Raw genomic sequence first — 24,928 nt, forward strand, 5'->3', positions numbered from 1 at the left:
ACACAAGACAGAAGTCGCAGCACAGGCTTCATGTCTCACCCAGTCACATTATTCTGACACCGGACCAACCAGTCCTAGCACTAACCAGTAACCCCATAATGCCAGACGCCAGGCGGAGCAGCCACTAGATTGCCAATTTTAAAGTCTTAGGTATGACCCGGCCGGGGTTCGAACCCACGACCTCCCGATCACGGGGCGGACGCCTTACCACTAGGCCAACCGTGCCGGTGGATTTGAAGGTGATCACTCCAATCCAACACTGCTCAAAACTGAACCCACCTGCAAAACACTTTTGTTTAATTTGTTTTTTCCACGTTGTGTGTTACAGTGGTGCTGACGTTTGTGAACTGCGCGGACGTGACATGGGCGACACGCGTCCAGGATATCTTCACCTATGCCAAGATCCTGGCGCTTGCTCTCATCATCATCACTGGATTCGTCCAGCTCGGCAGAGGTGAGGACCCAACAAATGATTTGTTTCCAGTAACAAGGCACACATTGGGGGTGAGGGGGGGGTGTGTAGGTAGGTTGTTTTATGATGATAAATGTTGTTTAACGCCCTCACAGTGAAACCATTGGGGGCATGTTCCCGGGTGTTAGCCCGACTTTAGATGAGTTGTTATGCAGTGGAACCCTCCTTTTAAGACCTACAGATCGGAGATTTTGTCCATCAAAATGTTTGTTAGGCCTAAAAAAAATAAAAAAAATAGGTGTGGTTACGGTAACCCGACCTACGCTATTTTTAGGGGCCGACCCTATAACTTTTTATTACATTTGTCAACAAAAAAATGAAAACAAGAAAACGAGTGCAGAAAACGCAATGAAAGCGAAAGCGCTCGAGTCGTCATGCAGACGACAGACGATGCAAGGGAAATTAATAAAAAAAGGCCCAACAGACACTTGCCATGACAATAATGGCGGCATCTTCTTCGGTTGCGAGTGCTACACGCTTGGTTGCTCTGCTATTAAGGAAAAAAAGAAAGAAAAAAAAGTGATTGCCTACCTTCCTACCCTATTTATTTTGGCTATGTTACCTTAACCACACCTATATATATTTTTTTTTTGCCTTGCTAGTAAGAAAGCATTAACAGGTTGGGGGGGGGGGGGGGGATCGTTCAGGGGAGGTATTTTGGTAAATGAAATTTGGGAGCGGCTTACAAGACGCCGTCCTCCTTTAATCAAAAAGTATTTCTAATTCTGTCTGTGCAGGCCAAGGATATATTTGGAAACAGTACTTATTAATGAAATCAATTTGTATGGTTAAAGTGTCTCAGTTAATACTTTCTACCCCACCTATGTTGACCAAGGTTTTGTTTTAGCCAAGACCAGCTGTGCTGCAGCAGGTCACTCAGAATTGTAGTAACTGTGTAGTATTTGTGTATGAACACGCTGGAATGCAGGCGTTAGATGGATGTTACAGGAAGCGACTGAAGCTAACAGTCTGGGCGGATATATCCGTACCTGGTCAGATAGAGCCATGTGAGTGGGTACGGATATATCCGTACCTGGGAGACAATGAGTTAAATAAAGAAATATCACTGGCCTAACATGGTTAACTTTCCACTGGTACCCAGCTGTGGAGAATAATCCACTTCCTAATGCATTTTTGTCCACATCATTATATTTTCAGGTGAATATGAGCACTTCCAGAATGCATTCGAGGATTCAGAAACGGATATAGGGAAGATATCTTTAGCATTCTACTCAGGTCTCTTCGCATACAATGGCTGGTGAGTTCTTATTACTTGTGCAATCACAATTCACATGCGGACATACCTTACTTTGATTTCGTGTGGAGAGAGAATGAGAACTGGGGTTTGCATTAAAGAGCGCAACAGAGAAAGCTGTTGTGTAGATTTCTGTATTGAGATATGTGACCCTCCACCACGGAATGAGTCGCATGTCTTCTTTGCATGATTTTCATTTTTTTAAATTTTCCTAAAGAGTGTTTTATGCTCTATCCAGTGGTAAAAACCGTTTTAAAAAAGAGCGAAAACTGTTTGAGTTATAAGCCTGTGACTGAGGTGACCCTCACACTTTTACCACAGTCCCCCCGGACTTATATTAAGCCTAGCGCAGAACCGCGCGAGGTGACATGCGACTCATTTCGTGGTGGAGGGTCACATATGTGTTTGAGTGCATGTGTGTGTGAGAGACAGACAGACAGAGAGTGAGATGGACAGAGAGAGAGAGACAATGTGTGTGTGTGTGTGACAAGCGACTCATTTATTTAGTTATCAATAATGTTACCTTATCAGAGAGAGATTAACTATTTGTGTTGGAGAGAGAGAGAGGGGGGGGGGGGGGTTGGGAGAGTGAATTTGTGTGGGTGTGGAAGAGAAAAAGTGTTTGTGTCCACACGTGCGTGTGTGTGTGTGTCAGAAAAGTGTGAAGTGATATTGACCAAGAGCACTAATAATGTCGGTGTGTGTTTGCAGGAACTACCTGAACTTTGTGATTGAGGAGCTGAAGGATCCCTACAGGTAACTCATTTTCACATCTTTCATGCGTGCGTGTGTGTGTGCAGACATGGCCCTTGGCTTTTTCTAATCAGAACTGTTGCCTGAAACACAGCATTCAGAGATCCTACAACAACCAGTCATTTAGCAGCCAGTCACACTCAATTAGGAATAGTGTACTGGCAATTAGCTAGATAAAAAAAAATCTTTAAAAAACAATCTACTGAAGCAAGCAAATCTCAAACGGGTAGATCTGACCAGTTGACATTTCCAAGAGAGACAACTCTTTCACAACCCATGCAAATTCAACACAGTTATTTCTCAACATCATCCATTATGGTGGATGGTTGCTGATTGATAATGCTGGTGGATGGTTGCTGATTGATAATGTTGGTGGATGGTTGCTGATTGATAATGTTGGTGGATGGTTGCTGATTGATAATGTTGGATGGTTGCTGATTGATAATGTTGGTGGATGGTTACTGATTGATAATGTTGGTGGATGGTTGCTGATTGATAATGTTGGTGGATGGTTGCTGATTGATAATGTTGGTGGATGGTTGCTTTCAGGAACCTGCCCAAAGCTATCTGGATCTCCATCTGCATGGTTACGTCTATCTACACGCTGACCAACATTGCGTACTTCACCACCGTCAGTCCCTCAGAAGTCTTAGGTGGAGCCGCCGTCGCTGTGGTAAGTGACATAGATAGCTGTTCAGTGCATGTCTGTTATACACAAAGTACGCTATGAAGTTCAAGTGTATATTTTCATTGTTGGACAGATGTTTGCCCAGAAAAACCTGTTCAGTAACGGTTCTACATAAATCAGTTTTTCTTCCCTTCAGTGATTAAAAAAAGTCGCGTAAGGCGAAAATACAACATTTAGTCAAGCTCAGTCGAACTCGCAGAATGAAACTGAACGCATTGCATTTTTTCCGCAAGAACGTACACTCGTACCATCGTCTGTCCACCGCTCGTGGCAAAGGCAGTGAAATTAACAATCCAGAAAAGCGCGGTTGCGCTGAGGAGGATAGCACGCTTTTCTATATATCTCTATTCTTTTTAACTTTCTGAACGTATTTTTAATCCAAACATATCATATCTATATGTTTTTGGAATCAGGAACCGACAAGGAATAAGATGAAATTGTTTTTAAATCGATTTTGGAAATTTAATTTTAATCATAATTTTTATATTTTTAATTTTCAGAGCTTGTTTTTAATTTGAATATAACATACTTGTATGTTTTTGGAATCAGAAAATGATGAAGAATAAGATAATTGTAATTTTGGATCGTTTTATAAAAAAATAATTTTAATTACAATTTTCTGATTTTTTATGACCAAAGTCATTTATTAATTTTTAAGCCTCCAAGCTGAAATGCAATACCAAAGTCCGGCCTTCGTCGAAGATTGCTTGGCCAAAATTTCAATCAATTTTATTGAAAAATGAGGGTGTGACAGTGCCGCCTCAACTTTTACAAAATGCCGGATATGATGTCATCAAAGACATTTATCGAAAAAATGAAAAAAACGTCTGGGGATATCAGACCCAGGAACTCTCATGAAAATTTCCATAAAGATCGGTCCAGTAGTTTACTCTGAATCGCTCTACACACACACACACACACAAACACAAACATACACCACGACCCTCGTCTTGATTCCCCCTCTATGTTAGTCAAGTTTTGACTAAATGTAAAAAGTGTCTGCTGAATTATTTTTAACTGTAAACACAGGCAGTTGTTTTGTTGTTGTTGCGTGAACACCATTATGCTCATCCACTTTGTTGTGCTATAGAATTGTGTGTGTGTGTGTGTGTGTGTGTGTGTGTGTGTGTGTGTGTGTGTGTGTGTGTGTGTGTGTGTGTGTGCACATTGTGAAAACATGGACAGCAAGCCAGCAAATCAAGGGACATAACTCGTGCAGAAAGCAAGTCTGCAGTCTCATGGCAGTACATTTTCAAAAGAGTGAAACCCCCCTCCCGCTCACACCCCCCCCCCCTCTCCCCCCCCCCCCCCCCCCTCCCCTTCCCTCCTAAAATCTGACTGTACCTTTTTTTTTACTGTTCTTTTCCATCATATGACATTGTGTCTTTGCTGATGAATTTTACTTGTGTGTTGAAAAATGATTATTTCCTTTTGTTATCCTTCGATTTATTTCAGTTTTATTTAATGAAAGATTGCTCTGTCTCTCTCTGTCTCTGTCTCTGTCTCTCTCTCTCTCTCTCTCTCTCTCTCTCTCTGTCTCTGTCTCTGTCTCTCTCTCTCTCTCTCTCTCAACAATCTACGATGTACTGATGAAATCGGCACCATTGGATTAAGTGTCTTGTGTGTCATAATTGTAGTAGCCACACTACCCCTGCCTTTTTCAGATGTTCTCCAAGCGTCTGTACGGCTTCATGTGGTGGATCATGCCTATCTTCGTGTCGCTCTCCACGTTTGGAGGTGTCAACGGTATCCTCTTCACCACCGCCCGGCTCTTCTATGTGGGGGCTCGCGAGGGTCACATGCCCAAGATCCTCAGCATGGTGCAGGTCCAACGTCTCACCCCCCTGCCCTCTGTTCTCTTCATGGTCAGTGTTCCGCTCTGTGTGTTAGTGTACGTGTGTGTGTGCATTTGCGTGTGTACGTGAGAGAGAAAGAGAGAGAGTACTTGCCCCTAGAAACCTCTAAAAGAAAAACAAATTGCTCCCAACTTCATTCCATTTATTTTTTCCCAGCAGGGGTTCTTTTCACTGTTGTATTATAGAGAGGGAGAGATTCAATAGAAACCACTTAAAGAAAATGTAATCATCACATTTTTATTTCATTCATTTTCACTACCAGGGTTTCCTGTCGCTGCTGTACTTGGCGTCATCGGACATGTACGCCCTGATCAACTACGTGGGGTTCGCCACCTGGCTGTCTATCGGCATGGCCATCGTGTCGCTGCTGTACCTGCGTCACACCCGCCCCAACATGCCGCGTCCCATCAAGGTGCACCTGGTCTGGCCCATCATCTACACCATCGTCACCGTCTACCTCGTCGTCCTGCCGCTCTACGCCAGCCCCGTGCAGACAGGTACGTGGCTAGCCCTCCCTCTTAAAGTGGCGTAGGGTTGCCTAAATGACGGGGTAAAAACGGTAATACAGGTGAAAACCGGTGTGAGTTTCATCCCATGAATGAAGACAGACAGTGTGTAGCCCCTGAGTCAGTGTGTGGCCCTGTGTGTAGCCCAGTGTGTGGCCCTGTGTGTGGCCCTGTGTGTGGCCCTGTGTGTAGCCCCTGAGTCAGTGTGTGGCCCTGTGTGTAGCCCCTGAGTCAGTGTGTGGCCCTGTGTGTAGCCCCTGAGTCAGTGTGTGGCCCTGTGTGTAGCCCCTGAGTCAGTGTGTGGCCCTGTGTGTAGCCCCTGAGTCAGTGTGTAGCCCTGTGTGTAGCCCCTGAGTCAGTGTGTGGCCCTGTGTGTAGCCCCTGAGTCAATGTGTGGCCCTGTGTGTAGCCCCTGAGTCAGTGTGTGGCCCTGTGTGTAGCCCCTGAGTCAGTGTGTGGCCCTGTGTGTAGCCCCTGAGTCAGTGTGTGGCCCTGTGTGTAGCCCCTGAGTCTGTTTGTGGCCCTGTGTGTAGCCCTGTGTGTAGCCCCTGAGTCAGTGTGTGGCCCTGTGTGTAGCCCCTGAGTCAGTGTGTGGCCCTGTGTGTAGCCCTGTGTGTAGCCCCTGAGTCTGTGTGGCCCTGTGTGTAGCTCCTGAGTCAGTGTGTGGCCCTGTGTGTAGCCCCTGAGTCAGTGTGTGGCCCTGTGTGTGGCCCCTGAGTCAGTGTGTGGCCCTGTGTGTGGCCCCTGAGTCAGTGTGTGGCCCTGTGTGTAGCCCCTGAGTCAGTGTGTGGCCCTATGTGTTGCCCCTGAGTCAGTGTGTGGCCCTGTGTGTAGCCCCTGAGTCAGTGTGTGGCCCTGTGTGTAGCCCCTGAGTCAGTGTGTGGCCCTGTGTGTAGCCCCTGAGTCAGTGTGTGGCCCTGTGTGTAGCCCCTGAGTCAGTGTGTGGCCCTGTGTGTAGCCCCTGAGTCAGTGTGTGGCCCTGTGTGTAGCCCCTGAGTCAGTGTGTGGCCCTGTGTGTAGCCCCTGAGTCAGTGTGTAGCCCTGTGTGTAGCCCCTGAGTCAGTGTGTGGCCCTGTGTGTAGCCCCTGAGTCAGTGTGTGGTCCTGTGTGTAGCCCCTGAGTCAGTGTGTGGCCCTGTGTGTGGCCCCTGAGTCAGTGTGTGGCCCTGTGTGTAGCCCCTGAGTCAGGGTGTGGCCCTGTGTGTAGCCCTGTGTGTTGTGTGGCCCTGTGTGTAGCCCTGTGTGTAGCCCTGTGTGTTGTGTGGCCCTGTGTGTTGTGTGGCCCTGTGTGTTGTGTGGCCCTGTGTGTAGCCCTGTGTGTGGCCCAGTGTGTGGCCCTGTGTGTGGCCCTGTGTGTGGCCCTGTGTGTAGCCCTGTGTGTGGCCCTGTGTGTAGCCCTGTGTGTAGCCCTGTGTGTGGCCCTGTGTGTGGCCCTGTGTGTAGCCCAGTGTGTGGCCCTGTGTGTGGCCCTGTGTGTGGCCCTGTGTGTAGCCCTCCCCCAAAAGCAGTGTATGGTTGCCTAAATGGCGGGGTAAAAATGGTTATACTCTTGAAAACCGTGGGAGTTTCAGCCCATGAACGAAGACAGACAGCGTGTAGCCCTGGGTCAATTTGTTGCTGGTGTTTTTGTTTTTTTATCCCGCAAAAGCAGCGCATGGCATCTTTGATAAGGACTGTACGTGGCAGTTGCAGCGCCTGAAAGAAGACAATGTTGCCGGTGTTTGGAGTCTTATTTACTCATTTTGCTTCTTTCTCCAAAAAAAAATGTGAACATATCATTATCAGAACAAATGTTTGACTGTGTGTGTTTGCAGGAATTGGACTGGCCATCATCTGCACTGGGATCCCCGTGTACCTCATCTTTGTGGTGTGGCAGTCCAAGCCCCAGGCCTTTGACAACTTCATGGGTAAGTCTCGGTCTTGTTGCTTTGACTTAGGCCACGGATACAGCGATGTCGTTTGAAAATTGGCAGTCAGCAAAATGCAGAAATTTGTGCAGACAAACCTCGGTGTCCAAACACCCCCCTGTGCACACATGTGCACGATAAAGATCCGAAGTTATACATGCAGGAAAAAATGGGTAGCGCCATAGTGTATGGCAGCTCGCTTTCCCCAGGGAGAAAGCAGCCCGAATGTTGATGAGTGTAACCTCACAGGACTATATAATACCTTATCCTTATCGTGACAGGGTGATGCAGTAGTCCCCCTTTGTCGCAGGCCGCTGCTCTGTATTGATGGAGTTGTCTCCCTCCCAAAGCATGAGCTATTTATAGTTTTGGGTATGTTGGAAGACGGCACACCAGTGAGATGTAGAGTAGCTGTTTGTGATGGGGTGTGGTTGCTGTCGTCACCTTGTGTGCTCTGTGGAACCTAGGGGTATTCATGGCACTTTTTATAGGGCTATTAAGTCACCTTGTGTGCTCTGTGGAACCTAGGGGTATTCATGGCACTTTTTATAGGGCTATTAAGTCACCTTGTGTGCTCTGTGGAACCTAGGGGTATTCATGGCACTTTTTATAGGGCTATTAAGTTAGCTCTGAAATTATCAACTGTTTGACTGGCTTTGCCTCTAAAGATTGTTGTGCTGTGTGCACTGGGTGACACTTTGCGTTGTGTGTTGCAGACAAGATGACGGTGTTCCTGCAGAAGGTGCTGATCGTGGTGCCGGAGGAGAAGAAGGAGCAGTAGAACGAAGCAACAACGTGCTGCAGACACGACACAGGCTGGCTTGCTGGCACTGGGTCGTCAAGGTTACAACCTGGCAGAAAACAGGTCAAGGTCAAGGATGTGTTTTTGATGAACATGGAATGTGGTTGTACTTGCTGCAAGGGTGGAAGCTTCTGCAGCGAAATGTGGTAAATGTGTTCCAGTGATAGCAAATCTTTCTCAGCGTGCAAGTGAAATTATTGATCTGAAAAACGTTTGGTTTGGGTGTGGCTGTGTCTGGAAGTAAGAAGCCAGAGAGTTACACAACTTACAGGAATGTGGCAGTGACAGAATTCAGGTAAAACGGGCAGGATGAATTGAGGTTGAAGCAGTTAAGTTTAGTTAGTGATGTTCTCTCAGATAGATTGTTGGAAAGAGTGAGCACATTACCGGTCTCTGTCTTGTCCAGCAGTCCACACGGCTCCCCACATAATTATGCTCTACTTAGATCCACCACCCTCGCTTTTAATTTCAGTCCAAAAATAAACTCAGCAGATTATGAGAAGGACTTTTTGAAGTTCTGTGAGAGCTAAATTACAAATGCATTATTTGCCAAATTGGTTAGATTTTCTCCGTCAATGTACATTCTTTTCCATTCTGTACGGAAACTAGCAGACGATTACTGTCTGAAAATTGGTACAGTAGAACCCCTCACAACGACCCCCCTCTCTAAGGACTACCCCGCCACAACGACCCTTTTTTTTTTAACCGATGTGTTTCCTTATATAGTTGTCACCAGTGTAGCGACCACCCCGCTCTAACGTCTAAGGACCGACCTAACAGCTTGTGTAACGACTTTGTCAGACAAAGCCAAGACTCAGTCAGCGTAACGCATCACTGACAAACCGGTTATAACCGTCTTGCGAAAGCAAAGGCACTAATTAACCGCTGAGAGGTGTGATGGTTGGGTGGGCTGAGTAAACATCACAAACCAATCATCGAGAAAACAAACTCACGTGACCAACACACACCGTTCAATTCAGTCAGAATAGACAGTCTTTGGACAGAAGAGCAGTGGAGATCGACATGGCGTCTACAAAGAAAAGAAAATATTTAACTCTCGAGAATCGAGTGAATGTTGTGAACAGACACAAAAAGGGAGAAACTGCCATCGCGATTGCAAAAAGTCTTGATGTTGGAAAATCGCAAATTCAAAGAATTATCCAACTCCAAGAAAACATTCTGAAAAAGGTGGGGAAGTGGTGACAAGGCAGTGAACGCACTCACCATGCACTGACATCATACAAAAGCAGCCACACAAACACAGCACAGAGGCAGGTGTGCAGATGCTTTGTGAGAATAAGCGTTGAAAACCAGTTTGAATAAAAAACCAGCAGATAGAGCCGCATGTCATAATCATTCTTCTTGTCTGGCTTTATTGACTGCATGCCGATCTTGTGGCAGTGACTTTTCACTCTTCAGTCGGACTGTACACAAACCGCTATCACTCTCCCTCACTGACTACCCTAAGCGCTGACAACTGATGTTTGGAAGAGTACACCTCTCTATTTCTCTCCAATGCTCTTCCTGCTGACTTCAGTGACACCGCGGGACACCCCACTGAGTTTAGCCAGCTACCCCCCCCCCCTCTCTCTCCCCCCAGCCATGTACTGTTTGGTGCTGTGGCCAGAGAGGTGTCGCCAGCTGCACTGTTCACTCAGAGCAAAACTAGTTGACTGTGTCTAACTTTTGACAAAGCAACACAACTGAAGGGTTCACAGATTAGGTAACCGACTCACTGGTCAAGGCTGCAGGGAAACAAGAGTATCTTTTCAAAAGAGGTTACACACAGATACGCGATGCTGAGAACGGTGGCCGATTTTTCACTCTCTTTCTCGGAGGGCCTTCATCATTGCAGGGACTGCTGTAAAGAAATGCTTGCTCAGAAACTAACTCTTTTTGCATTGAAACATGCACCAGAACTGGTGGACACCATCGACAATGTCAAACATGAAATCGAAGCAGTTTGCTTGAGGAAACGGTCGTCAGCAACTCAACCTTCTCTGTTTTCTTTTTTAAAGAAAATCTGAGGTGACTTTCTTTGTGGCCCCGCCCCCTCCCTCTGTAAGGACCCCCCTCCATAAGGACCGATTTTTGTCAACATTTTCAAGGTCGCTAGAGAGGGGTTCTACTGTACCAACAGTACGCATGATAACGCAAATTTAGTGCGTCTAGGGAAGCACTCTTTTGAGGTGTAGCATGTGCGTCGGGGAAACTTCTCCAATCATTTCTTGTACGTTTTTTAGACTTTGAATGCGTACAGTATGCACAGTTGGGGGAGCCCTGAGCCAATGACGCCAGCCACTGCTGATACGTCCCAGCTTGTACATTCCCATGGTATAAGAGCCTTCTTCTGCTTGAACACCTCCCAACCATCAACAGCCTCATTGCTTGCTGTGCAAATAAATTAATAAATAATGGAACATTTATATAGCGCTTCTCCACAGCTCCAAGTGCTTTACAAGTTGCAGTTGCAAGGCGGGAATTTTGTCTTCAATTCATTTTTTTTATTGCACACCAGTGTTGACATACTGTTGTGTAATGTCACTCTGCAGAGAACGCGGCCAAGATGTTGAGTTGCTGTGTGTGTGTCAGTGGAGGGATGCTCTCACGCTGTGTAAAAGTCTGGACGGATCTGTCATGGTGGAAATTATCCGTGGCACCGTAAAGAATGTAGGTTTAAGTGTATTAAGCAAAAGTGGACTGCCCAATTTGTGTTGTGAACATCACTTAGAATATATATGAAGTGAAGCCTTATCGTTAATGAATACTCTATTTTTGTGTTACTATTCAGAGAAATTAGGAGTTTAAATAATAATTATGCACTGTCAGTCTCCAGTTGAATAAAAACACCATATTATTTTATGTGACCCTTTGACAACTCCCGTGGCATTATTCCCAAGTTTCCTTTTACAGTTTTTACAAATATATTTAAAAAGAGATGCATGGACGTATACATACACACTGCAATAGATTTTTATTTTGTCCTGCGAGTGCACGGTTTGGAATTAAGCATGAAGGTATATTTTCAGTCTCTGTCCAACGCTTTTAGAGAAAACGGTTGCTAGGGGTTTCTGCTCCCTGTGTATTTATTGATGAACAGAAAGTGTGTGGGGGTTTTTTAAGAAAAAATTCTGGTAATTATTAGTGTGTTTGTTAATGAATGTGTCTGTTGAGAGAGAGAGAGAGTGTGTGTGTGTGTGTGTGTGTGTGTGTGTGTGTGTGTGTGTGTGTGTGTGTGTGTGTGAATGAGAGAGAGTGAAAGCTACTGTCTTAGTGACTGGGTTTCTGTCTGTGTGTGTGTAAATGGGTTTGTGTGTGCAATTGTGTATGTATAATTTGGAGTTAGAGGGAGGGATAGTGGTGGAGGTACTGTATCTTTTAATTGAAACATGTCTTGACTTGTTTATGAAATAAGCTCTCATTTTTAGGGAAGGTGGTATGTATTACACAGGCAAGTTAAAGCAATTAAACACACATGTATATATTGCTTTTCATTCTGTTGAAGTTTTCACTCATTGCGTTTTTCAGTCATTATTTTGAATGTGCAGCTGTTTTGTGTTGATAACAAAATGACTGCTATATATTATGCTCTGTTGTGTTGTAACAGATTCTGTTAACACTGTTGGGGGTTGACTGCAGGTATTTCGTCCATCCACCACTAAATTGTCAATTTGTGTCGTTTATGAAAAGCCTAAGTTGCTTTACCCATGAGAACACAGCTTTTCCCATGTTTTCATTCAACATTCAATGTACATGATCTGTCTTTTCCTCTGAACTATGACGTCTTTAACCAATACTGACAATATTTCACTTTTTTTTCTTTTTTTGGAACTGCAACATTTTCATTACTGACAATATTTGACACAGCAGTAAGTTTATTTTTAGCTAGCATGAATAGCCCATATCATTTTGTATGGATAGAAGTATAACGTTAGCATTATCAATCTCTCAGTCACTTGGCATTCGTTTTTTGTGTTTGTAGTACGGTTTACTCTTCACCCCCCCTTCCCCCCCTTCACCCCAACTCGGTCTTTTTTATTTGTTCCAATTTTTTTTTTAACATTGCTGTATTTCAATTTTGTGGTTTGGTTAGGCAATGATATATTTTAACTGTATGAGTTTAAGCTTCTTGCGACTGACTGTGACGCTATTTTTGAAATGGTGTTTGTAATTCTTGTGTCATCTTTTGTAATTTAAATGATGGGAGAAATTCTCCAGAAAGCACTTGTATCTGATGGATTGGTAGTGTCTGCTTGGCACCAAGTACAGCTCTGTTGCTTTTTTTTCTGTTCAAAAGCATATTGTCTTGTTTTATGAGAACATGTATTCATTCTTAAAATATATGTTGAACTGCATTTGAAAAAGAATTCCCTGTTCATGTCTTTTTAGTTTTGCTTGTAGTCAATGTGTGTGGGATGGGTTTCAATATATATATATACATGTGTTCTGTGTAGGAGACAAATGCTGACTTGTCGCTGTACATAACTGAATCATGACAACAAAATGTGTAGTGGCGAAAATAACACTAGTTGTATGTGAAACTTACTGTAGTTGTATGTGGACATTGCTTTAGATGTAAGTAAGTGTGGATGAAGTTTTGTGAGCTGATGAAATGCACTGACAACAACGTTTCTAAATGTGTGGTTGGATTTGGACGGTGTGAAGAGAGAACTCAGAAAAATATGTCATCTGCTATAGTTTGTGTCAGGAATTCTAGTTGTAGACAAGTTCAGCACAGGTGTTAGTGTGTGTGAGTGTGTGTGCGCCACAATCATTGATTTTGTAGACTATGCCCTAGAAGTAGTGAGTGGGATAGCATTCAGTTGTCAGAAAGCGTTGTGGATGGATTTGACCTGTGTGCCTTTGTTTTCATTTCCCACTTAGCCTAAATAAATTGTTTACCTTTACAGGAGTGGGACTAGGAGAAAGAGTGTTGGCAGCGTATATACAGGTGTGTGACGTCAGTAGGGAAGACTGTCCACTGTCACATGTAAAGGCCTGAGTGTGTGTCTGGCAGGAATCAGCCGCTATGAAACTCGTCCTTTAACGCCTCCCACACATTTCATCTTAATTCATTTTTAATGGTCAACAAGATTCTGTTTTACGGTTGTTTTTAGTCAGACTCAACGCTTTCCATGGTCAGAGTAAAGTGTAATTCTGATGTTGGTCTATAATAAGTGAAATCAGTGGAGAAATGTTTAAACTGGAGGTCATCACTATCGGTGATGACATTTTTACTGATTTTTAAGTTAAGCAGTGCTTTCGGTATTGGAAGCGGCTTTTACTCATGAGATGTTTCACACAGAGAAAGTTCCGTCACACATGGTTTGCTTGCTCTGTGAGAGAGTGTTAATGTGCATGCCAGCTAGGGTTATACCTTCCCTTGTGTCAATGTGGGGGCTGTAGCGCTAAACAGTTGTTAGACTGTCCTGGTGTACATGCAGATGTTTGGCATGGTCAACTCACTGTGCTGCGAGAAGGAACGGAAAACAAGAAACACTGTCATAGATCTCACTGGGGGTTCGAGTGTTATGTCAAAACTGTGAACGATTGTGTCATAGTTGTGTGACAGTTTATCTTCTGAACGATACATGTTTTAGTGACCATACTGTGTAATTTCTTCTTGCCATTAGTGTTATGTCAATTTCAGCTCCGTTCCAGTTCAGAAATTTTGACTCATTGGTCTATGTCCATGCTATCTGAAATACCCCCCCGCGGGTTAGGGGGAAGAATTTACCCGATGCTCCCTAGCATGTCGTAAGAGGCGACTAACGGATTCTGTTTCTCTTTTTACCCTTGTTAAGTGTTTCTTGTATGCTATCTGAAATAGTGCAAGCTTATAGGATTCATTTGGGACGTTTCAAGCAAGAGTGAGTGTGTGTGTGTGTGTGTGCCTGGTCTGGATGATATGCTATTAATGATTGAGTTGTGACGTGTGTGCGGACGTCATATGTTGGTTACATGTGTGAAGAGTGTCTTAGTTGTCTTGCTTGGTTCCCCCCGCGGGTTAGGGGGAAAAATTTACCCGATGCTCCCCAGCATGTCATAAGAGGCGATTAACGGATTCTGTTTCTCCTTTTACCCTTGTTAAGTGTTTCTTGTATAGAATATAGTCAATTTTTGTAAAGATTTTAGTCAAGCAGTATGTAAGAAATGTTAAGTCCTTTGTACTGGAAACTTGCATTCTCCCAGTAAGGTCATATTATTGTACTACGTTGCAAGCCCCTGGAGCAAATTTTTGATTAGTGCTTTTGTGAACAAGAAACAATTGACAAGTGGCTCTATGCCCTCTCCCCCCTTTCCCCGTCGCGATATAACCTTGAACGGTTGAAAACGACGTTAAACACCAAATAAAGAAAGAAAGAAAGAGTGTGCGGAAGTCACGATGTTGGTTATATGCTGTGTGAAGAGTGTCTTCGTTGTCTTGCTTGGTGTCCGTTTTCCTTTGATTGTTGTTGCTAGAGAGTTGAATAAACTTCAGGGTCAGCAAAACCGCAAGGTGTTTTCACTTGTTGTTTTTCCTTCTAACCGTATAATTGTGGAGTGTTAGTACAGTGGTACTCCCCTTTTAAGACCTCCACAAATCTCTGAAAATCAGGCCTTAAAAAGGAGGGAGTCTTAAAATGGGGGTAATTTTATGGAGGTTATGAACAGAAAGTCTGAGAAAACGTGGTCTTAAAAAGGAGGGAGTCTTCAAATGGGGGTAATTTTATGGAGGTTATGAACAGAAAGTCTGAGAAAACGTGGTCTTAAAAAGGAGGGAGTCTTAAAATGGGGGTAATTTTATGGAGGTTATGAACAGAAAGTCTGAGAAAACGTGGTCTTAAAAAGGAGGGAGTCTTAAAATGGGGGTAATTTTATGGAGGTTATGAACAGAAAGTCTGAGAAAACGTGGTCTTAAAAAGGAGGGAGTCTTAAAATGGGGGTAATTTTATGGAGGTTATGAACAGAAAGTCTGAGAAAACGTGGTCTTAAAAAGGAGGGAGTCTTCAATTGGAGAGTCTTACAAGAGGGGTGCCACTGTAGCTACAAAACAACATTCTCAAAAGTTAGATTTTCTCTAAACACGTGTAACATGTGTTTACCATCACTCACACACACGTATGCATAAACACACACATACACATATGTACACATACACACACGTATGCATAAACACACACATACACATATGTACACACACACACGTATGCATAAACACACACATACACATATGTACACACACACGTATGCATAAACACACACATATTACACACACACACACGTATGCATAAACACACATATGTACACACACGTATGCATAAACACATGTACACACACACACACACGTATGCATAAACACACATACACATATGAACACACGCACACAAACTTCCACTCACGCACGTATGCACAAACACACACACACACACACACACATTTGTAAGTACACACGCACACTGACATACACATACATAAGTACACACAAACAAACTTCCAAACAAACACACACACACACACACACACGTAACTTTGAACAGTGTAGAGTTAAGTTTGGATGGATTTTTTTTTATTCAATTTAAAACAACTTTATTACCTGAATACACCACATGTATACGTACATTTGTCTTTTGGATCCTACACAAAAATTACATCAAATAAAAATAAAAGCGTTATACTAGCACACCTTCAGTTCAAACACTCATTAAAACATCAATGAACAGAAGAATCACAAATTCAAAACATATACATGTAAGTTGTAACACTCAATTCGTTCAGGTCAGTTACTCCTGAGGGTTTTGCATCTGTGTCAATTTGCAAAAATGAATTGTCTCAGTGTTTCAGTAAACCCTTATGACGGGGTAAAAACGGTCATACACGTAAAATCCCACTAGTGCAAAAAACACAGGTGTACGTGGGAGTTTCAGCCCATGAACGCAGAAGAAGAAGAAGAACACCCTGTGAAGCCCCTTTGTCTGTTATCTCGACCAAAATTCAATATCCTTGTAATGTAGGGAGCCTTTGGGTTGGTCCTAAATGTGTCCTTTGGTCGCAGGTAGGCCCTACCACTGTACCCACTAGAGAGGTAATGGGATCCCCAAAACAGAGACTCAGAGAGAGAGAGAGAGAGAGAGAGAGAGAGAGAGAGAGAGAGAGAGAGAGAGAGAGAGAGAGAGAGAGAGAGAGAGAGTTGTGCATTTGAAATAAAAGTTATGCTTACCCAGTTACTGCCCAGAAAAAGAACCGATGCCAAGAACAATCGCATTCAAGTCGAACATCGTATGAATTTTTGGATGTCAAATGTCCGTCTACATAAACACAACACAGACTGGTATCATAAGAAATTAGTTTACAAATGAAATGGATGACAGAAGGGAAGAGGGCGCTTCGGATTGACGTCGCCGATGGGTTTCGTTCATCTTCGGCCATTTCCGTCGCCGGCAGTTGCTGGCTTGGCGGAGTGTGCAAACAGCGAGAAATATGAATGCAAGATAATGTCCCTGCTGTTCGCTGTTATACGGCTAGAAAAAAAAACATTGTCAGAATAAAACGTTTTAGCCTTTTACGTAAAATGAATAATAGAATCACGTTTATTTCGGAATCATGGAAACTCCAGGACAAAACACTTATCTCATCCAATCAACATGCCCCTTAGAGAAAGAACACGTCACAACTTGTTGCAACATTCTGAAATCTGTAAACTGTCATTCGTGTCTTGAATCTGGAACCGCGTTACACGTTCCCATTCAACTGAATAACAGTAAATCTACCTGCACAAATGGTAAGTTATTTTGGAGACTGTGTGTGAGCGTGGCGTACTTTGTATGTAAGCTTACTGTAAAACTGAGTTTTAAAATCGCATACGGCAGGCTGGTAGATCTAACTGAAGTTGACAAACGCGCCCGTTTTCGAAAAGTCGCGGGCCGCCACTGACTGAACTGATTCTGTCGGCTCAGTCAGGTCAATGAAGATCAGTGACATGATCAAAAGATAAATCACAGGTGTAGGCCGCTTATCGTGGTCGACTCGAAGTCGAAGGATTTGACCAGATCTAGAAGAATAACTTCAATAAAGATTTGGAAACTAACGACGTATGACGTCATCCAATCGTCATATTTACAGAAGGAAATTTTCAGCAGGCGAGCGTAGCACAGTTTGGCTCCCTTTTAATAGTTTTATAGACAGAAAGGGGTAATCTTGAACTCAAGTTTAGCGTGTTAAATTCATAGCTCATAATTCAGAGGCATTTTTATGTCTCCAAATTTGTAGAACGTGCACTTGTAAGCTAATCATAACAAGTCATTTTAGATCTCCTTGAAGTTACAGAATGAACCGACTCCGATGAACAGTTACTGTACGAATGCATTTCGTTTACATGGGTCAAAGAAGGAATTATCCGTGTGAGTGGACAAGGGAGACAACTCTTTCATGTAAATGATGTCCCATGGTTGACAACGTACGCCATTTTCGGTGCATTTTCGTCGACTGAACAACCAAATTAATTAATTATGCTTAAGTTTGGAGCTAAATCCCTCAATTAATTTCACGACTAATGTTATTTGGCTTGCTTACAAGTTACATGGACTTGTATCAAAAATAAGTAAAGAATGTCACTGGATTCTGAGCTATGAATAGGCCTATAACACGCTAAAGTTCAAGATTACCTGGAATCTAACTAAGATCGAACTGGTCGTTCAGTATTACGCGGAGTTTAGTGTTTTCTGTTGTTCGCAACCAGCGATGTCGCCATCGTTCATTGACGATGGCAGGCAACTCCCGTGAACCCTTCACCGGAGAGAAGCCTCTTTTGTTGTCGTTAGCTGCAAGTTTAGATGTTGGTAGTTTACATTGTTGTTATGGCGACGTTTACACGAGAAGAAAGGTTAAAGTCATGGGAGAGTTTGATGTTTCATCGTCATGCTTCACTGACTAACCGTGGACAACTTGGCTCTGTGCTGTGCAGCGTGAGTGTATCTCTGTACATGTGGGGCAAGCCGGGGTGCAGATCGGCAACGCCTGCTGGGAGCTGTACTGCCTGGAGCATGGCATCCAGCCTGACGGTCAGATGCCCTCAGACAAGACCATCGGGGGTGGGGACGACTCCTTCAACACCTTCTTCAGCGAGACTGGAGCCGGCAAGCACGTTCCCCGCGCTGTCTTTGTCGACTTGGAGCCCACAGTCATTGGTATGTAGTAAGGTGTTCGTTGCAGGTTTAGCATTTTGTCCTCATTTCATTCTGGGGTAATTTATATCGTTCCCCTGCGATAAGATGTCGATGTATTTCAGAATTGGTTTTCTGTTGGATCACAGATGATTTATGTAGTAACAATCAAACATTTTGTATTTCCCCGTGCACAAGTACATTTATATAATAGTATGTCCATCTCAAATGATAATGCAGACGCCACAAGGGACGTAATTTATCAGACATTGTGAATATCAGCGCCTGTTGTTTGTAACCAGACGAGGTGAGGACGGGCACCTACCGCCAGCTGTTCCACCCCGAGCAACTCATCACGGGCAAGGAGGACGCCGCCAACAACTATGCCCGTGGTCACTACACCATCGGCAAGGAGATCGTCGACCTCGTGCTCGATCGCATCAGGAAACTGGTGAGTCGGAGGGTGGAACAATTGATTTTTGCAGTTAACTAAGGGCTTCTGTCTCAATTGAAAAGTCATCTTACGCTCAGAAGATTCAAGGGAGTTAACTCGTGGTAGAGAAGTGTGATCTCAACATTTACAGTGTGTAAGGAATGTCGTCTTCTGCTAGATTCCGCGCTGAGAATGATAACTCGGCATGAGTTAGCCTATGCTTATTAAAATGTAAATTATGTATTTAGCAAAACAAAAGTTCAGGGGTAATTTTGATGTATGAGAAGGAGCTAGGTGGCTGATAAAAGTATCTCTGTCCATTTCGTTTTGTTAGGGGGGGGGGGGGGGGGGGGGTAGATTCAAGACAAGACAGGCTTTAGGAACCCTGGGTTAGCTGTTACTTGAAAAGTGGAGAAAGAAAAGCCGAAAAGGAAACGTAGCCTTAGGGATACCGTGACAGCTTTTCTCTGATAAACCAGGGCGTGTGACCACCGTAGTTAAAATGCATCGCAAGCAGTCCACGATGACATGTCAGTGAAAGACGTGAACTGTTCGTGTTGCAGGCCGACCAGTGCACAGGTCTGCAGGGCTTCCTCATCTTCCACTCGTTCGGTGGGGGCACGGGCTCTGGCTTCGCCTCCCTACTCATGGAGCGTCTCTCTGTCGACTACGGCAAGAAGTCCAAGCTCGAGTTTGCCATCTACCCCGCGCCACAGGTTAGAATGACAGTCTGGTCTGTCCAGAAACATGTCTCGTTCAGGGTTTGCTTGAGGGGGACTGAGAAATTATGATTAATTTAGCCAAGTCAAGAACACGCGTACATGGGGGGAAAATTAACACACACAAGACAAGATTTTTAAATGTGTACCATCTTTCATGAAGTCGGGGGGGGGGGGGGGGGGCTCTTTACGGTTACCTGTAGAACTGATTGTCCAGGAAGGATGAGAACCGCTTTGTTTCTGATGCTTGGTCGGAAGTCGACAACATAGCTTTTCCCCTCTTTGCTCAGTGACCAATATCAGCCCTGAAAGTTAAAAAAAAACCAAGGCTCACGTAAGAAATCGACAAACAGTAACACAAACTCAATCACTCCGTCACACATACACACACACAGTAAGCATAGGTGACACGGTGCAAGAGTGCGAGACACTAGATCTAGATCTGTCTGTCTGTAGCCTACTTACGGGTACACGACTGCCAGATGGCCAGATCGACACTGCGCTTTCGACAGCGCTTCCTCGCGCAGACACTGGAAACACGCTGTGCAGATTAACCTGTTGGAAATCTCCTTTGGTATCTTCTTTATCTATTTTTCTGGAGCTACGAAACCGAACAATGTGAAATCATGAGTCGTCTTCTCCGAATCGGCTAACTGCAGCTCGGTGATACCTGTATCTATACCACAATCCTTCACGCGATCTGACCTAACCTTGACCCCTGACCTGGTCTACATAGCACACACGACACAAACCAGTCACCTGTTTTTACCCCCCCCCCCCCCACAAAAAAAAAAAAAAACCACCCCACCACCCATTTTCTTTGGATACACACTTTAACTACATAATGATACGTGCCGACGAAATGTTGATCATTGCTTCAATACTTTGAAGCTGTTGCTTGAATAATAACCAGGTAAAATTAGTATTTCGGTGTTCAGTCAAATGTTAAAGTTTCTACCACAGACATACATACATACATACCTCCTTACCAAAACCTAAAAAGAAAAACACCCACAATATACGAAGCAACAATCCCACTAGCAGACTATGTTCAACCGATATTTCAAGAAAGTGGGGTGAACCCAGGTAGGATGGCCCAAATTCCCATTAACCCCTTCCCCTTTTGGTTCATGGAGTCCCCCATTATCATCCCTGATCATGATCTGGGTATAACAAAGAAAGATAACCCTGTGCTTGTCTCATCAATAGTAAGAGAAATAATCTCAAACAGTTACAAAGATCACCTACAAATATTTACTGACGGCTCAAAACAAAATGATGGCCAAGCCGGCTGTGCTTTTGTCATCCCTGACCTCAAAATAACTAAAACATTCAAACTCAACCAGGATGTGTCCATTTTCACTGCAGAAATGTACGCAATCTTAAGAGCATGCCACTATATCAATGACTTCCCTCAACCCCCAACAAGAGTCGTGATTCTCTCAGACTCAAAATCAGCTCTGACTGCTCTCCAATATGGTTCCAGAAACCGGGAAGAGCTTCAGACGGAAATATTGTTCCTCTGTCACCAGATCATTGCCTCTGGAACAGAACTGACCCTTATGTACATCCCCTCACACACAGGGATCAGAGGCAATGATATGGCTGACAGAGCAGCAAAAGAGTCTGTCACAGATCAAGCAGAATTTCATGACCTCAAATTAACAAAGACGGAAGCAAAACACAAAATGGCCAAAGTTGCCTGGCGTCACTGGGAAACAGAATTAAAAACAGAAGGCGATGCCCATGGTTGGCTTATTCTGCCCCGACAAACAAAACAAAACAGGCCTACACTCCCCACCCCCCTCCTTAAAATACTTCGCAGAATTCGCACGGATGGATGCGCTTACAAGTTCTTTCCCCGTCTCTGTGAATGTGGAAAGCTAATATCTTTTTTACACCTCTCTGACCGCTGCCAATTACTCCAACAAGATTTCCGCAACCTACACACCCTTGTCAACGAACACAAACTGAAACCCCATGAGTTTTTAGATAAACATTGCACGCTTTAATGGAAGCCAGCACACACCCTGTGTCTCTCAATACATAAGGCTGAAGTAGGACATCTGTTTTGAAAACTTCATCCCCTCTCCCCCTTCCCACCCCTCAACCCTCTCTCCCACCGCCCCACCCCCCCCCCCCCCCCCCACGCCCAACAACCAAAGCGCCTACAACACCTATCATATAGCTCTATTCAAACAAGGCTAAATCACATACACCGCCCTCCTACCTGAACTTAAGTTCCCCATTCTGATATATTATTTTAGCAAGTTATATTTAATATTCTTATTTGGCTAAAAATTATTTTTTTATGTTTCTAGTTACGTATTTATTTACTTATTCAGCCAGTTCTTTATTACATTATTTTGGCATTATCCAAAAGTCTGAAAAATATTTTACATAAATAAAAAGCAAATAAGCCTACAAAACCGCTCCACTCCAACTATATTTCGCGTACACTATGGCAACAACCCCAACAAAATCTTTACTTCCATCCCCATTTTGAAATATCGCAACAACAGACTTCCAGATCTATAACACGATCATATGTGTTCTCTGTTTGCATGTCTGTCCAGTGTCCTGTCCCCCCATAAAGCATATCAACTCTACCTGTCCCAAGATAGGCCAATTGGTTCTAAGAGGACGTTAAAACTAATTATCATCACATACATACGCACGCACGCACGCACAGACAGACAAAAGTTAGCATCGCATAGGCTACACTTACGTGAGCCAAATAGGTGAGTGATTCTGAAAATTTACTCGCCAGAGAGCAAACTTTACTAGCAAAACGAACAATTAGTTTCAGCATTCATACTCGCCACTCCGAGGCCTGAATATTTGATCCAAAAGATATGGTAGGCTATATATATTGTTCTGTGCTGGGTTACTGTCGCGGGTATCCAGACTTGACTATAAAATGCGGACAATCTTCGGTGTGTACGTGCAGATCTCCACGGCAGTGGTGGAGCCCTACAACTCCATCCTGACCACGCACACCACACTGGAACACTCGGACTGCGCCTTCATGGTGGACAACGAGGCCATCTACGACATCTGTCGCCGTAACCTGGACATCGAGCGGCCCACATACACCAACCTCAACCGTCTCATCGCCCAGATCGTGTCTTCCATCACGGCCTCCCTGCGTTTCGATGGCGCCCTCAACGTGGATCTGACCGAGTTCCAGACCAACCTGGTGCCCTACCCCCGTATCCACTTTCCCCTCGCCACCTACGCTCCCGTCATCTCGGGTATGTAAGAAAAAACACAGAACGTGTCTTTTTTACAAAGTTGATTTTCTTTTCAAATACTGTTCTGTTCTGATCGCAAGATTGACAAAATGTTACCAGCACATTGTTCAACTCTGATGCGGACAGATTTCAAAACTGCATTCCCCCAATACATTAATTTGATGTCTGTGAACTTTGAAAAAAAGGTCGACTGTCATTACATCGTTTATCATGAGTTCAAAATGGCATGCTGCATGATTTTCAGTTCGCACTGGGGCCCAAGCACTAGTTGAAATCTCACACAAATCATAATGTCGACCATTGCGACCCAAGACTTTGGTTCCCACCCAGATAGACACGCTCTCGTGCACACCGGGTAGATAATATCTGAACACCTGGTTCTTGTTTTTTTGCAGCCGAGAAGGCGTACCACGAGCAGCTGTCTGTGGCTGAGATCACCAACGCGTGTTTCGAGCCAGCCAACCAGATGGTCAAATGCGACCCGCGTCACGGCAAGTACATGGCGTGCTGCATGCTGTACCGTGGTGACGTCGTGCCCAAAGACGTCAACGCTGCCATCGCCACCATCAAGACCAAGCGCACCATCCAGTTCGTCGACTGGTGTCCCACTGGTTTCAAGGTCAGTCTGGCGGCGTCACACTCACTTGGCATTCTCATGTGTTGGGTTATAAGCATTGTGTGTGTGTGTGTTCGATGTTACTTCACTGAGGTGTAGTCTTTGGCAGTCGCACGTCGTTTGTTAGATCTATTGTGTTGCACGAACTCTGAAATTCAGAACATTGTCATAAGTTATCTCTCGGTCTCTGTTACCCCACCTCCCAACTTCCCCCCCTCTCTCTCTCTCTCTCTCTCTCTCTCTCTCTCTCTCTCTCTCTCTCTCTCTCTCTCTCTCTCTCAAATAAACTTGATTGGTATGTTTTATACAGTTGTTCATTATCGGAATTATGGTTTATTGTGACAAAATCACGAAGATTTGGCTCTGTAATACATTGTTTTGCTGAGCTAATGTATTGTTGGGTTACTTTCCGTTTATCTTCATTGCTTTACACCCAATTTTGAACACTACCTTATGATCTACAATGCTTCTACATAATGCGCTTCATGTACATAAACTTATATGTTCTACCATTAATGTTTTTATGTAACCTTTTTTTCCCTAGTCATAGTTATAGTAAAATAGTTTAGTCCCTCTTTAGGGCGAGGGCCAGATGCAAAAAAGCATACCTATGCTTATTCTTGTCACCCTCGAAAAATAAAGATTTGTCATTGTCATTGTCATTGTCTCTCTCTCTCTCTCTCTCTCTCTGCGCATGCACGGGGGAACACACACACACACCTTTTATTGCAATACATCTTTTCACTTAGAATTTTTTTTAAATCCCCATTGTCAATGTGAAGCTTTTCGTTGACCTGACTACAATGATCAATCTGATTTTAATAGCTATTGCGTACTTGTGGTGAACTGTAGCCAGCCCTCTTTTGACTGGCAGGTTGGCATCAACTACCAGCCCCCCACCGTGGTGCCTGGCGGTGACCTGGCCAAGGTGCAGCGTGCTGTGTGCATGTTGAGCAACACCACCGCCATCGCCGAGGCCTGGGCCCGTCTGGATCACAAGTTCGACCTCATGTACGCCAAGCGCGCCTTCGTGCACTGGTACGTGGGGGAGGGCATGGAGGAGGGCGAGTTCTCCGAGGCGCGAGAGGATCTGGCGGCCCTGGAGAAGGACTTCGAGGAGGTGGGCATCGACTCTGTGGAGGGCGAGGGAGAGGAGGAGGGTGGGGAGGAGTACTAGGCGGCCTCGCTTGTCTCCCTTCCACCACCATCTCGGCACCTGGCGATCTTCGTGTTGGAGTTTTGTTACCAGCGCAACTTTGAAAGGACAAAAACTCAATCTCCTTCATTCCAGCGTTAAAGAGACGCAGCATGTTCAAAGTTTTAACGCAAAAGGCTAACAGTTGAAAGATAGTTCATAGTTTGAAACTCATTCGTTCACCGACTCAGACCTTCTTCAGGTGACATCACCTTGACTTGCATGATGTCTCCAACAAGCAAGTGTCCTTAGAAAGTTAGAGAAATTGAAAGAAGTTATGTATTGTTACAACTTGTAACATTTTCAGGAAATTAAACACAATCTCTTTTGA

General features: G+C 44.2%; 2 protein-coding genes across 3 annotated transcripts in view; both read left to right on the forward strand.

Annotated features, from left to right (window-relative positions):
• Positions 1 to 8,869, forward strand: part of LOC138949488 (large neutral amino acids transporter small subunit 2-like) — a 96,313-nt gene extending 87,444 nt beyond the window's left edge. For both annotated transcript variants that reach the window (XM_070321323.1, XM_070321322.1), the window contains exons 2-9: positions 329 to 454; positions 1,631 to 1,730; positions 2,439 to 2,483; positions 3,030 to 3,153; positions 4,833 to 5,033; positions 5,287 to 5,521; positions 7,344 to 7,436; positions 8,153 to 8,869. In XM_070321323.1, coding sequence (XP_070177424.1) covers positions 329 to 454; positions 1,631 to 1,730; positions 2,439 to 2,483; positions 3,030 to 3,153; positions 4,833 to 5,033; positions 5,287 to 5,521; positions 7,344 to 7,436; positions 8,153 to 8,217 — 989 coding nt within the window. In that variant the 3' untranslated portion in view covers positions 8,218 to 8,869. The remainder of the gene's footprint in view (positions 1 to 328; positions 455 to 1,630; positions 1,731 to 2,438; positions 2,484 to 3,029; positions 3,154 to 4,832; positions 5,034 to 5,286; positions 5,522 to 7,343; positions 7,437 to 8,152) is intronic.
• An 8,010-nt stretch (positions 8,870 to 16,879) lies between these two features.
• Positions 16,880 to 24,928, forward strand: LOC138949489 (tubulin alpha-2/alpha-4 chain). The gene is made up of 7 exons (XM_070321324.1): positions 16,880 to 16,999; positions 18,182 to 18,404; positions 18,683 to 18,831; positions 19,377 to 19,529; positions 22,483 to 22,786; positions 23,182 to 23,405; positions 24,277 to 24,928. The coding sequence occupies exons 1-7, from the start codon at positions 16,997 to 16,999 to the stop codon at positions 24,577 to 24,579; spliced, it is 1,359 nt and encodes a 452-aa protein (XP_070177425.1). The 5' UTR covers positions 16,880 to 16,996; the 3' UTR covers positions 24,580 to 24,928.

This window comes from Littorina saxatilis, linkage group LG15 (genome assembly GCF_037325665.1).
Source record: "Littorina saxatilis isolate snail1 linkage group LG15, US_GU_Lsax_2.0, whole genome shotgun sequence".
NCBI lineage: Eukaryota > Metazoa > Mollusca > Gastropoda > Littorinimorpha > Littorinidae > Littorina > Littorina saxatilis.